Source organism: Phragmites australis, chromosome 12 (genome assembly GCF_958298935.1).
Source record: "Phragmites australis chromosome 12, lpPhrAust1.1, whole genome shotgun sequence".
Lineage (NCBI taxonomy): Eukaryota > Viridiplantae > Streptophyta > Magnoliopsida > Poales > Poaceae > Phragmites > Phragmites australis.
The window spans coordinates 28,076,420-28,090,534 of NC_084932.1; the positions used below are offsets into that span (position 1 = coordinate 28,076,420).

General features: G+C 42.3%; 1 protein-coding gene across 3 annotated transcripts; it reads left to right on the forward strand.

Moving 5' to 3' along the window:
- Positions 1 to 8,750: 8,750 nt before the first annotated feature.
- Positions 8,751 to 13,407, forward strand: LOC133887260 (protein ALTERED PHOSPHATE STARVATION RESPONSE 1-like). 3 transcript variants are annotated; one of them, XM_062327200.1, is made up of 6 exons: positions 8,751 to 9,026; positions 10,020 to 11,134; positions 11,232 to 11,312; positions 11,397 to 11,614; positions 12,043 to 12,266; positions 12,608 to 13,407. In XM_062327200.1, the coding sequence occupies exons 2-6, from the start codon at positions 10,171 to 10,173 to the stop codon at positions 13,260 to 13,262; spliced, it is 2,142 nt and encodes a 713-aa protein (XP_062183184.1). In that variant the 5' UTR covers positions 8,751 to 9,026; positions 10,020 to 10,170; the 3' UTR covers positions 13,263 to 13,407. The 3 variants fall into 3 exon arrangements, with proteins under 3 accessions (XP_062183184.1, XP_062183185.1, XP_062183186.1); XM_062327201.1 differs by lacking the exon at positions 8,751 to 9,026 and adding an exon at positions 9,033 to 9,937; XM_062327202.1 differs by lacking the exon at positions 8,751 to 9,026 and adding an exon at positions 9,033 to 9,381.
- The last annotated feature ends 708 nt before the right edge of the window (positions 13,408 to 14,115 follow it).

Genomic DNA, 14,115 nt, shown 5'->3' on the forward strand with positions numbered 1-14,115 from the left:
GCACTAGCCGTTAACCCAATGGCTATGAAAAGTTGTTAACATCGGGTGATCCGGTGAGAATAATAGTACTAACACCGGATCATCCGGTGAGTACACTCTCACAAACTAGTCGTTGGAACCCCACTCAAGCCTCTATGAACACCGGATACTCCAGTGTATACTCCATCTTCATCACCAAACTTTCCGGTGAGTATACCTTAGCCATCCAAGCCAACATCTTCTCTAGGTAAATTACTCCAGTGCCTTCTCCGGTGCTTATCACATCATTACCAGACTATCCAGTGAGGTCATTGCATTCTCCTTTTTTTCAACAATGCTCCGGTACTTTCCTCCGGTGTGTTCAAATCAATCACCGGACTATCCGGTAGGGTCTTATGCTTCTTTTGAATCTTTGCACTGTTCATTGTCCGGTGTTGACTACACTCGGTCACCGAACTATCCGGTGAGACTTTCATGCCTTTGTCCCCCTTTGACAGAGATGCTCCGGTGAGTGCAAATACCCGGAGCACTGGACCATCCGGTGTAGTCTTTTCTCTTGGGACTTTTTCTAATTCAACCAAACTTTATCCCGGTTTCAGTGACTTCTTCATGTATTGCATCTATGATACCTACTAACATATATTCTTGATAAACATGTTCGTCCCAGTGACTATGTTGTCATTAATCACCAATTCACAATCATGGCCTAATAGGACCATTTTCGCTGCAATCTCCTCTTTTTTGGTGATTGATGATAACACAACCAAAGCAATTGGCAAATAACAAATGATTCCAAATGTAAAGATCATAAATAAGCATAAAGTCTTACCACATTGCTTGGATGCATGTTCTTACCACTTAGTTCCCCTTTGTTGTGGCTCCCCCTTTCTCCATTGACACTATCTTCTTTGATTTGACATAAGCAAGAGCTTCTCCCCCTTTGTTAACCTTCATGTATCTTGCACTTGCTACAATCTCTCCACATTGTTAATCTTGCATTTCTTGCTTTGGTCATCAAACTTCTCCCCCTTTATCAACAATCTCCCAAAAAGGACTATATGCATATGTTGACTTAAAGGGAAAAACATTAAAGCACAAGGGAGAGAGCTTCACAAATCATGATCCAATTAAAAATGATACCAATTGTAAGAATATCACTACAAAAGAATGATACCAATTGAAAGGGATTAAAATACATTGATCATAATTCATGAAACTTATATAATATAGTCTAAACTCCCCTATATATATGTATATATATATATATGACGAGAAAGAAACATATGCACAACTAGACAATATGTCAAGATAGAAAGTTTAAGGTATATTATGCATGGAGGTAGCTTAAATGAACAAAGATTTGACAATGATACGAATTGAAGCGTTTGAGCATTGCATACCTCCGGGAATATGTTGATTGCTCCATGAGACTACAAAAGATGCAACTTGAAACACATGTTAGTCTCAAAATCACAACCTATAGGATATACTCCCCCTAAATGTGTGCATATAAGTGTTGAATACTTGTGGGATATATGCACTTGTTATTGATAACAGCGTGAACTTATCCTATAGATTAGATCGTGGCACATAAAAGATATCAATTGAAAAACTAGTGCCATAAAAGAAACCTACCACTAATAAACCATGTAGGTTGCTCATGGATAAGAGAGAAATATAAGCAACCTACCATATGAGACTTACACTAGGTATTGCAATAAATTGAAATAAGCACATGCAATCCTAGATGAGGTAAAAAGAACTACGACAAATGAACAGATTTTGCATCTAGTTTCATTACCTCTTTTACCTTTGAATGGAGATTTTGGGTATATGATGGTCATGAACTTCATCAATAAGCCAATCTTGTATACTTGGCTTATTTGTTTTAATCTTCACTTTATTTTGTAAGCCGAGTCTCCAAATACCCATAACCGCTTTGGGACTTCAAGTATTCTTTAGAATCCAAATCGCTTAGGACCCCTTCATGTTAATGATGACTTCCTTGGGCATCCAAATGGGTTGGTTCCACCTCCAATCCTTCTTCCTAAATATGTATGCAACCACCTTGCTATTTTCCTTCTTATTGAGCTTATAGTGGTTGCTTTTTATCTTGTTCTTGTAGTTGGGTTTGGTGTAGAGGTTGAAGGTCTTGTTGGAGAGTTTTGCCATCTTCTTCTTTTCCTTGGTCTTCTTCTTCACTTGATTGCATTGGAAGGACTTGTAACCTTCTTGATAGCATTTGAAGCATGTCACGGTTGACCCTTACTCAAGCTTCTTCACTATGAAAGCACGGTTATCTTGAGGAGGTTGGACATGTCCTTTTCCCTTCAATCTCACCAAGTCATCCTTAAGCTTCTCCACTTCTTGCTTGAGCTCATCATTATCTTGTACAATGAGTTTATTAGATTGTTCTATAGTAATATTCTCAACACAAATCTCATTGGAAAAAGAGTGAGCTAGATAAAGCATATAAACCATCATAATAAGTGGAAGCAACTACCTTAGGATTGTACATAAAAAGAGAGGTAGATTGCTTCAAATAGACCTTAGTTTGAGATTTAATGCACTCAAATTTAGCCTTAAGCTCTTCATGCTCCTTGTTTAGTAAATTAAATTTGCACAATAATTATTCATAATTAGAAACAAATGTAGCATGAATGTTATTAAGCGCATCGAATTTCTTATGCTCTTTAGATTATTATTTAAGGGCCCATTGTTTCTCATTGATCAAACGAAGGAGTTCATCGTAGGAAGGAAAATCCTCATCGGATTCATCATCACTTACATCGCTATGCATACCTTTGGCCATAATGCACTTGTGAGATGGCTTGCGAGACAACTTGTGTGATGATGACCTTGAGGAAGAGCTTTTATTCGATGGGAGGATAGTGAAGCTTTCATCACTTGAGCTTGATTGTTCATCTTCACTCACCCATTTTTTATGCTTGCAAATGCTTTGACTCTTCCTCTTGTCTCTCTCTTGTTCTTAGTCTTTTTCTTCTCCTTCTTGATATGATCAATTGTTTTAACCAAGTCCTTCATGAAGATTGGATGATCAATCTTGGCATTGATCTTCTTGATGTTCTTCACTTAGAGATGAGCTTGGTGACTTTGGGATCCATCTCTTCATCGCTTGAGGTACTTTGCTCATCTTCTTCATAGCTCTCTTCATCATCTTCACTTGAGCTTGACTCTTGCTCTTGTCTCCTCATCCTTGCCTTCATGTGTTACCATTGAGCTTGCTTGCTTGTGAGAGCAAGGTTCTTGGTGTCGGGTGAGGAAGAAGCTTCCACCCCTATGTTCATTGTCATCTCATGGGCGGTGATCTTACCGGGCACTTGACTTGGAGTCATCTTCTTGATGTCATTATTGTCGTAAATGATGGAGACTATCAACTTATACTTTACAAGAAGAGCTTGAAATATTCTTCTCACCACTTGATCATCTTGAATTGGCTTCAAACCTAACCCATTCATCCCATTCACAAGAATATTTAAATGTGAGTACATATCATTAGCACTTTCATGTGATAGTTGCTTGATGCTATTGAGCTTAGTAACAGGCACATGATATTTCTCATGGCGCACATCCTTTATGCCTTCATGTATTTCAATGAGATTATTCTAAATAGCATGTGCATTGGTGAGAGAATAAACACGATTGAATGCATCAACACGTATAGATGATAAAATGATACTCTTTGCCAATGCATCTAATTGCCTCTTCTTGTTAGTGATGCGTTGCCTCATCCCTTCCTCAGTGACTCTCCAAACATCTAAGCCTATAGCTTGCAAATAACAAGACATTATAATTTTCCAACGCGGAAAATTTATGCCATCAAAAAGTGGAGCACTATATAAATCCATCCCAACCCTAGACGTTATAGCTCTAGGATTTTAAGCCTATTAAGAGCAAGAGGCTCTAATACCAATTGTAGGGATCGGTGATGTCCTAAGAGGGGGAGTGAATTAGGGCACTTTGAACTATTTTGGCTCCAAAAACAATACATGATAAACCTATATCAATTTCTATCTAAATGTGCTCTAAGTTTATCTAGTGTGTCTACTCTACCAATCAAAGCATTTGTGTGGGGAACCGTCCAAATAATATTCTAATTAATCACTAGGAGGATCATAATTCATAATCGCAACCTCGATGATTAACCAGAATATCATCCCCGTAGTCCCGGTATGTATTTTGTGCCCAAGGATCGGAACACATGCCTTCCAACATGTACATCACAACATAGCTTAATAAAAAACGAGTAATAAATATTTATATTACAAGTATTAAGCATGCAACAGATTTCAACAATTTACAACAAAAGCGAGCTAGAAGGAGACAAAATCCCTCAACTCCTAACCACAAAAGAACTACGCAGCGGATAGTTAAACTTAAGAACAACAAAAGAGAACGACGCCACACGCCCTTAGGCACCGTCTCAACACGCGACCTTCAGAGTAGGATGCACTACTCTTACCCGCCACTCTGATCGGTAGGCACAAAGTAGCCAAAGACAACCTCTTCCTTAGCAGCAGGAGTACCTGAAAGCGCAGGCATGAGTACGAAGGTACTCGCAAGACTTAAACCATATAGAGCACATATACATAGCTCGACTCCAAGAATTATGCATTGATCATTAGCAAGGATGAACCACAGGTTAGGTAAAACATATGCACTAAGCATCCTAGATATATATGTGAGCGACTAAAACTTAACCAAAACATATGAAAACTACCCTACAACTAACAACTGAACAAAAGTAACTGTAAACCAACATGTATATCAATAAGTAACAAGAACTAACATTACCATCTCTCACATACCGAATTACAAACCATACTCGAAACTCTACGACCGATGCAGATGGACAGAAGCATGCTCATGATCGAGAGCGCGGCAGTTCGAACTGTTTATACACCGTGTAGGGGATACTCTTGGACCCACACGACACGAGGACCATTCGGCTTATGCCACTGGCCAAAGTGCACACAAGGGGGTACTTGTGACAACATTTCTCAACCAGCCCCAACCGTTTGGATCATGTATTGCTCGGCGCGACGGTACTAGAACTACTCTCAGAGCAAACTAGTACCGCTACAAGCCTGTCCGCTCACACCGTCGATGTCCAAGCCCAAAAAGCCATAGCTGCGAAGGTATTCAACTCGCCTTACCATTAGATCAACATGTGATGAGTAAGGTAAGTGCTAAAGCCAACAACACCGAGGATCGATGCTTAACCGGCGCAAAGCGGTCTACGGTGTCCGGTTTCCTCCACCGACCTACCCAGGGGAACTCCACATTCGGGCAGGACAAAACACCTCCTAGCACTGCTCACACCTCGTCTCATACTCACCACTCATACAACCATCTCAACCTTAATGTAATCATAAGAAGGTCCTATGCTCGCGAACAATGGAATGCGCCGTCGTTCGATTTCTACCGAATGACCTAAGTATGACTAAGCATATAAGTTGAACTCATACTTAGACATTGACAACATCTCAAGGCTACAAGGAATGTGAATACACAAGTATTCAAGGTAGAAGAATGCAATCGGCATAGGTTCTACCTATTGGTACCCGACACTGACTCACTAAACATGCATACATACATAAGCACATTTCATCAATTTTATACTTATCCAATTACACAAGATCGATCAATATGCTTAGTTCCTTGTCTGGATGCACTGGTTCAAACAGGTGGGACGCCTCGGGATCACCCTGGACCTCCGGGATCGACAGATCGGTGATCTCTAAAAAAAATCAACGTGTGCAATGCAATGAGTATGAATGAAGTGCAAAAAGGTATGCCACAAAGCTTAACACATGCTAGAAGTATAAGATATGCGAATGAACACAATACTAAACTATCTAAATGAAATCCGGAAAATAACAGCCATCCGGAGTATCCGGGATCGGACCCTCCAGAAGAGGCGCTAGATTGCTGCTTTTTATTTGACTGGTCCGGAGTATCCGGGTGAATTCGGAAGATCTGAGTATCCGGGAAAGGCTTTTTTTTGATTAGCACTATTCAAACTCGACTCGGAACCTCTGGGTTGGTCCGGACTATCCGGGATGTACTGGACACTCCGAGTGAGGTTCCGAATGAAACTCTCGGCTACACGACCACATAACTACCGGATTATTCGAGTGATACAGACTTGAGTTCTTCACGATTTTTCCACTGAGGTGATTTGACTCACTTTACAAATTTGTGCTATACAAATGTGTATATGCCCCATCTAAAAGATTATAAACCAATCTCGCACCCTAAACCCTAACCAATTTTGAATACAATTCAACGGATAAATTCTGCTGAACTCGGAGTATCTGGGTGAGTCCGGAATATCCGAGCTAGCCAGAAAACTGTTCTTGAGTGGATTTTTGGTTGATTAGAGTTGTGACCTTTTTCAAGCCCAAAGGGGACATGTTAGGGATAGTCTAAAGGTACTAGAACTTACTCATCAACTACCAACACGACTCTATGGCTCATTTTCGACGAAAACCCTATTTTTGCTCCAAAAAGCTCAAGAATGCAAAGAACTTAAGAACTATTCGATTCTTCCACGAAAACGAAAATGGATCAGATAGATGAGTAGCTCATGAGCTAGAGAATGCAATGGTACCACATGCATACCTTGAATCCTCTACTTGAGCTCAGATTTTGGAAGAAAAGAGAGAGTGAGCTTGAGTGGGAGAGTGAGAGGGGCAGAGCTGCTGCTGCTGCTGCAGCTTGGGGGACGTGAGGAGTGAGGAGAGGAGAGAGAGAGGGCAGGTGTGGTGCTACCCACTTGAGAGAGGGAGTGAGTGAGGGGTGGGGCCCACATGTTAGAGAAAATGGGTATTTCTAAAAAGCAATTTCCATTCTTTTCTCCCCTAATTTTCTTTCTCTTATCCAAATGATTTTTAACGAAGTGTATTACTGCTCCGAATTACCATTACATAAAATTAAGCATAATGCTTAAGAAGTATGATTTTGCTTAAATACGTGATTAAGAATTTAGGACGTGACAACTTGCAACCTATTTAAGAAGGTAAATTGCAAGTAAGTAAACGCGAAAACGTAAATAAAGTAAAGAGAGCAAACTCGGCATAAGAATTTTTTCTCGTGGTATCAGTGACATGAATGCCGCCCCTAGTCCACGTTGGAGCTCCACAAAGGATATGCTCCCGGTCGGCACCCGGTCACGCCCTTTGAGCCATCAAGTCACAAAGACAAGGCCTCCACCCGGATGAGCCACTAAGCCACCAAGGTAAGGTCTCACCACTAGCCTCTCTTTCGGTTCCTCACCGCTGTGATCACATCGAAGCTTGAGCCACAAAGGCAAGGGTTTTCGCGTCCCCGCATAATCGTCTTTCCGCCGCTCCACACAAAGTCGGAGTGTCAACAAGTTTACCGACGAGTCATCAAGACTCGAAGGTACCGTTGTACCAAGTGGTACACTGTTGGATCACTCCTTGATCTACTCTCTAGGCATCAATCACCTAGCAACTCACTCTCTAGGCCTATAAGCACTAATCACTCGCTAATCTTGTGCTTAATCGCCTTAGATGATCACTTTAAACACTTTGGTGGCTTGGATGTCTTCTCAGGTGTACATGAACTTCTCAGGACTACATCACCCTCAAATGACTGAGTGGAGGGGTATTTATAGTCTCAAACTCGCGCACTAGTCGCTAACTCAACGGCTCTGAAAAGTTGTTAACACCGGATGATCCGGTGAGAACAATAGTACTAACACCGGATCATTCGGTGAGTTCACTCTCACAAACTAGCCGTTGGAACCCCACTCAAGCCTCTGTGAACATCGGATACTCCGGTGTATACTCCATATTCATCACCAGACTTTCTGGTGAATATACCTTAACCATCCGAGCCAACATCTTCTCTGTGTAAATTACCCCGATGCCTTCTCTTGTGCTTATCACATCATCACCAGACTATCCGGTGAGGTCACTGCATTGGTGGTGCGGTGAAGACAGCGGTAATCGCAAGTGATAACATGTAAGGCGGTTGTAGATTTTAGGGTTATGGTTATACAGCTCGAGTTTTGGTCGGTCCCGGGTCAAGGTTTTTAACACGTCATAGGCGGTCAAAGGTGGCGGCCGGCAATCGAAGGTTGGTTTGTCGATTGTTTTTTGTGTGTGTTTGCTATGAGATTCGGTCTTACATCTGGCAAACTAAAGATGGCGACGGGTAAAATGCCCACGGGTAGTGACCGCCCAGACTCGTACCCGTGAGCTTATACCCAAAACGGCACCCGTTACCCGCCATAGGTAAGAAATGCTACTTGTGTCCGCCACCCGCATGCATCTTGTACCCACGGGCGCATCCGTATGCCCGCCCACAGTACAGGTTTACGGGTAATTAAGGTGGTTTTATATACTTAAGCTTCCAGTTTATATACCTAGTGATGATTTAGACATATATGAAAGGTAATTGGAGCGGTTTACAGGTTCACATGTGTAAGTATACTTTTTTCTTGTTCATGACCTTTTGCCCATCAAATTTATAATCAAACATGTATCCGTACCATGGACAAATATTGAAAGGTAAACCCGCATCTTTCGAGTTTCTTACCCACAAGCACACAAATAATCTCTACCTATCTATTGTCATCTTTATGTTAAACATGATGTAAATATTACTCTTACCTTTTACCCCTGTCTGTAAAAGACAAAAGGTCAAAACAAGAGATTTTCACCCATCACCCACCTCCTGAGTACTGACACTCTCTTTCTCACTGCACCCCACCATCAGATTCCTGTCCCCACCCCCACACCTCCATTCATGGCCCCTTTGTTCTCATTCCCTTGTCTCCACCCACCCTCCGCCTTCACACCAGTCCACCACCACCACCATTAACGGTCAGCTCCCTCCTCACCAAGAAGCCAACAAAACCCCAGTGTCACTGTGCGCACGTGAAGCGAGTGACCGGCTGGCCGGGATCGAGCGGCGGCCGCATTGCCGCGTCCCTCGCAGTTGTCTACAGTGCGATCTCGGCTCCGCCCGCAGCAGCCGCCGCCACGAGGGTTTCGGTGGGTTCTCTCGCTCGTCGTCGCTTTGATTAGTTCTTGCCTTGTGATTCTTGAGTGCTGTGTTCTTGGACTGAGGGATCAGGTAGGGGAAGAAAGTAGGGTTCTTTGATGTTCTAATCTCTGGTGGTTTAGGGTGGGTTCTTGGTTTGGTCTGATCTTTTTGTGCTGCATTTGACCGATTTGAGCTCCCAGGGGGTTCCAGTGGTGATTGTTAGGTAGCTGGTGGTTCATGAGGACCACATATTAGCTTGTATTAGAGGAGGAGAGGAGATGGGGGGATATCTTTGCCCTTGTTGCCTTTTCACCTTTTGCCCATTTCGTCCTGCTGCTAGGGCTGGTTCCAAGACAGGATTTGGTTAGTGCCCTGGTCATCTCCTGGGGATTTGGGGGCTGCGTTGGAGAGATTATCATGCTGTTTAAGTGCTGCTTTTGAGGTGGTGGTATTTTTTTTCCCTTCACTATGATACAGCTGCTTGATCAGGGGTTGGAATTGGGGAAAGGTCTCACTTTGCTGGTTTCTTTTCTCACTCTTTTGGTCCAGCTTATCTGCTGGCTCAGACCTTGCTTGCTTTAATCATAAAACTGGTTGAGTGCTGCCCTTTAGGTGGGCTTGGTGCAGGCCTTCAAGGAATGCGCTTTGACCGTTGGCTTCTGATGCACGGAGCATTTTGAGTTAATAAAAAAAAGTTACTTAGCCATTTTTCTTAGATGTATGATTGGTTGGTACTAAGACCTGCAACATGTTTTAGTTTGAGCCCTTGAAGCAATGCCAATTTTCTCTTTGTGGAGTAGACTAATTGTTTGCCTGAAATGATTGCTGTGAGGCTTTGAACTGCGCCACTTCAGCTCAAGTTGGCAGCAGAGGTTAAAAACTTTGTGCTTCCGTGTGCAATATTTCGTTGCTGGTCTATGTAAGTTTTGTGAAGTTTGTTTATAAGACTATGATGTGAGGTTGTTTTTCTGCATTTTATGTGTTGTGATCTGATCTGACAGGTACTGCAATCCTTTTCCCTGTGTTGCTAATATCTGAGGGGCGAAGACTACTGCTGGCCACAAGCAGGGTTTCTCATTAATTGGTGGAAGCTTTTTATCTCTGGTTGGACTTTGATGAATCTACTGGTCTCTAGTATATTGTGAAATCCCAATGGGTTCTTCTCCCTCCAAAGCCACCAGAGAGGATGCCCTGATACTGTGCAGGGATCGAATGCGCCATATCAGGCGTGCCATTGATTCAAGAGATGCACTGTCAGCAGCGCACTTATCATATACTCAATCCCTCCGTAGTGTTGGGACTGCATTGCGGCGGTATGCCGAGTCTGAGATCTCACCAGAATCATCACTCTCCATTTCAGAAGTGGATAAGTCGCCATCACATTCCTCTATGGCATCTCCATCACCTTCTCGTGCAGTAGAGAATGTCAGCTCTCCGGTGCATAGGTCAAGTCAATTGACTCCTCCCTCAACAAGAATCCATTGCATGAAAGCGCCAGGAACCGCTCCTTTGACCATCATGATTGATCCATCTGCTGCTGAATTTGTGGGGCAAGAGTCCCCGGTCTCAACTTTTGTGCCGCCACCGCCACCATTGCCCCCGGAATTATGTACCTCGTGGGACTTCTTTGATCCCATTGATGCTGCTGGTAGTGCTTCCTCCAACAATGATAATGGGTTAACCTTGAACTTTAGTAGATTGAAGGGTTTGAGAGAGTCACGTGAAGCTGAAGTGGTGCCATTGAAAGAAGACGACGACGAAGAAGCAATCATGTCCGATAGAAGGCATACGGAACTTCCTGATGATAATGCATCACCTAAGCAGGAAAGAGAGCCAAAGCAAAATGGGATGAGCAAACCAAGTCAATTGGTGGATGCTCCAACCAAAGCTACTTCTGAGCAGGTTGCTGCAAAGGTGGAGGAAAGCGAGATAGAAAAAGAATTGTGTGCAGAGACAGAAGATCCTTCTGAATTCATCACTCATCGTGCCAAAGATTTTGTGTCAAGCATGAAGGACATTGAAACCCGGTTTATACGTGCATCTGAAGCAGGGAATGAGGTTTCCAGAATGCTCGAGACAAAGAAGATCAGACTTGACATATGTGCTAAAATGCCAGGTAATAATCATGAGGGGTGCAGATATCTTGTATTTTTTTCAGGACTATGTCAGCATTTTTTACAAATGTTTAATTTGTTTTATTACTCAAATCCTAGGTTCTCCTGGCAAGCCACCTACTGCCCGATTTGTGTCAGCTCTTCGAGTCTGCTGCAACCGTGATATTATTCTCAACCAGGGTAATTGGGCTGTTCTCATTGGTCTCTTCTCATTATTTTTATCATAATGTTTGCTTGAAGTTCTAATTTTGAATGTTTATGTAGAAACCGCACAGCATGTTTCAAAGGTTGTCACGTGGAAGCGTTCTGTCTCGTCTCTATCATCATCATCTAAGAGTGCACTTATGACATCGATGATTAAAGATGACGTGGATGACAGTAATAGTGATTTTGTAGAGGAATTCGCCATGGTATCTGGAAGCCACTCTTCTACATTGGACAGGCTACACGCATGGGAGAGAAAACTATATGATGAAATCAAGGTACATTTGAAGTACATGTGCAGTAAGCTCATCCAGTGTGATATCAATCTCAAACTTTCTTATTAGTAATCATGAATTTATCACTAGTGTTCCTTCTCTACGTGAAATGCCTATTGTTTTATAAATATCAAGTAAAAACTGGTGTTTAATCTCGAAGTTCTCAACACAGTTTCTGAGACAAGTGGTGTCTCTTGTCACAAGGGTTGATAAATGGAGAATACTTAGTACTTGATCTTTATTAATCTTGCATTTTTATGTGCTTAATAATTAAAATGTAGTCTGTAGGCCACTTTGTATGCTAACTAGCAAAGAAAATAGGGTGCAGGCTGGGAGATGTCAATAACTATTAGGGAACTTCTCATCAGTTGCATTTTTGTTGGCATAACGAATCACTGTCACTGGCTTAGTACATTATTTGGTTTATGTAGGCAAGTGAAAATGTCAGAAAGGCTTATGACGAGAAATGTAGCCTTCTCCGGCGCCAATTTGCGCGAGGTCTAAATGCACAGTTGATTGATAAGACTAGAGCTGTTGTAAAGGATCTGCATTCCAGGGTATCTGTTGCGATTCAGGCTGTTGATGCAATCTCCAAAAGAATTGAGAAGATAAGGGATGAAGAACTGCAGCCACAGCTTGTCGAGCTGATTCAAGGGTATATACCTGAAAGCATATATCTAGTAAACCTTTTTTTTACATAGACTTAGTCTTGCATTTCTTTTTCCACAACTGCGAATGCAATTTCCTGCTTAATATTTCCCTTCTAGTGTATGCTAGTGAAAAGTTTCAACTGTCAATATCACTCGAAATTTAGTTGACAGTACAACACGGAGAATCAGAACATTACAATTCACAAATTTTTCTCAGAAGTACCCTTGTTTTGCTGAACATTCTGATGTCTCATATTTCCACCTTCAGTCTGTGCTGATCAAAATCTGTTTTGGACTTACTGATTTTACAACACCGTGCTCAATTTATTTTCTACGTACCATTCAGGCTAATCAGAATGTGGAAATCAATGCTGGAGTGCCACCACAAACAATTCATCACAATCTCATTGGCATACCATGTGAAAAGTTCAACCTCGGTGCAGCAAGGCGAGCACCACCGCCAGGCGGCCATGCATCTGTGGAACGAGATGGACTGCTTTTCTTCCAGCTTCAGAAACTGGGTCGCTGCTCACAAGTCGTATGTCGAGGCCCTCAATGCATGGCTCCAGAAGTGTGTCCTGCAGCCACCCCAACGCAGGCGGAAGCGCAAGGTCTCCTTCCCTCCACGCCAAGCCGTCTCCCCTCCAATATTTGTCCTCTGCAGAGACTGGCTTGCCATGATGGAACCACTCCTCACCGATGAGTTATGCAAGTTCATCAAAGGCGCAATGCAGCTCATTCGCAACTCGTTCGAGCACCAGGATGATCAGAACAAACCCAAAAGCGAGTCACAGGAGTGCGGGATGCTGGAGAACAACCAGCAGGAGGCGAGTGGAAGCGTAGCAGCAGTCGAAGGGTTGCAGTCGAAACTGACGATGGTTCTTGATCGCCTGACGAAGTTCTCAGAGGCTTCGCTGAAGTGCTACGAGGAGCTCAAGCAGAGCTATGAGATGGCCTGTGATGATTACAAGAGAGTCGGACCAAATTCTCAACTTGTTTAGCCGTACGTTGATTGTGGCGTATAACTTTTTCCTATCTATTCTGGATGAAAAATTCTAGTTTTGGTACATATTTTGTGAACGATCAGATTATAGTACAATCCTTGACCTAATATGTCTGCCTCAGTGTAGGGCAGATTTTAGCTTCCTCACCTGTCTGATGCCCCCAGTGGTGTGACCTTTGTCGCAATGACAGAATGTCACAGATACTGGCATAATTTATCAGGAATTCAGCATGCATCTAATCTTCTACTCGCCTTGCAGCTATGTCACAGATACTGTCATAATTTTACACAATAACACAATGATGGAGAACAAGTGATTTTGTGACAATACATTCACCGGACATGAAAGAAACGAAAATCAAGTCTAGAGAGTTATGTTTTAGCTCACTGATTTTCATGTTTGAGTAAGAATAATAATACTATTCAACATCATTTAAAAAATAAGTGCCCAAAAGCAATCCCTTTTTCTGGTTCTTTCAGAATTAGGGTGATTTTCTCATCCCTAGCTAAGCAAATTTGGCCAACAAAGTACCACAATTTTCTTGTTATTTTTATTTACACTGAAGGTACCAAATCCCAGTCTTTTTTTAATGAGCAAATCTATCGCACCCGATTTCAAAAAAATAAACCAGATGCATTCCACATGTATACCAACATCAAGTTTCATACATGCTTTATAAGTGATAACATAACAATGTCATTACATAAAGATAAAATTTATTGCAAAAAGGATCCGTAGATCTTAAAGAAAACACTAAGATAACTTTCAGCGGTAGCGGGTCTTCCATCCATCCACAGGCGTTGTCCGGGGGAGCGCCAGCCTAGAATATGGTCTGTCAAAAACTTCCTTC

What these genes read in the sequence shown, in the direction of transcription:
- LOC133887260 (XM_062327200.1), top strand. Translation starts at nt 10,171, where the DNA reads ATGGGTTCTTCTCCCTCCAAAGCCACCAGAGAGGATGCCCTGATACTG. An exon ending in TGATATTATTCTCAACCAGG is followed by an intron (nt 11,313 to 11,396) that starts GTAATTGGGCTG and finishes ATGTTTATGTAG; the next exon opens with AAACCGCACAGCATGTTTCA. An exon ending in AACTATATGATGAAATCAAG is followed by an intron (nt 11,615 to 12,042) that starts GTACATTTGAAG and finishes TGGTTTATGTAG; the next exon opens with GCAAGTGAAAATGTCAGAAA.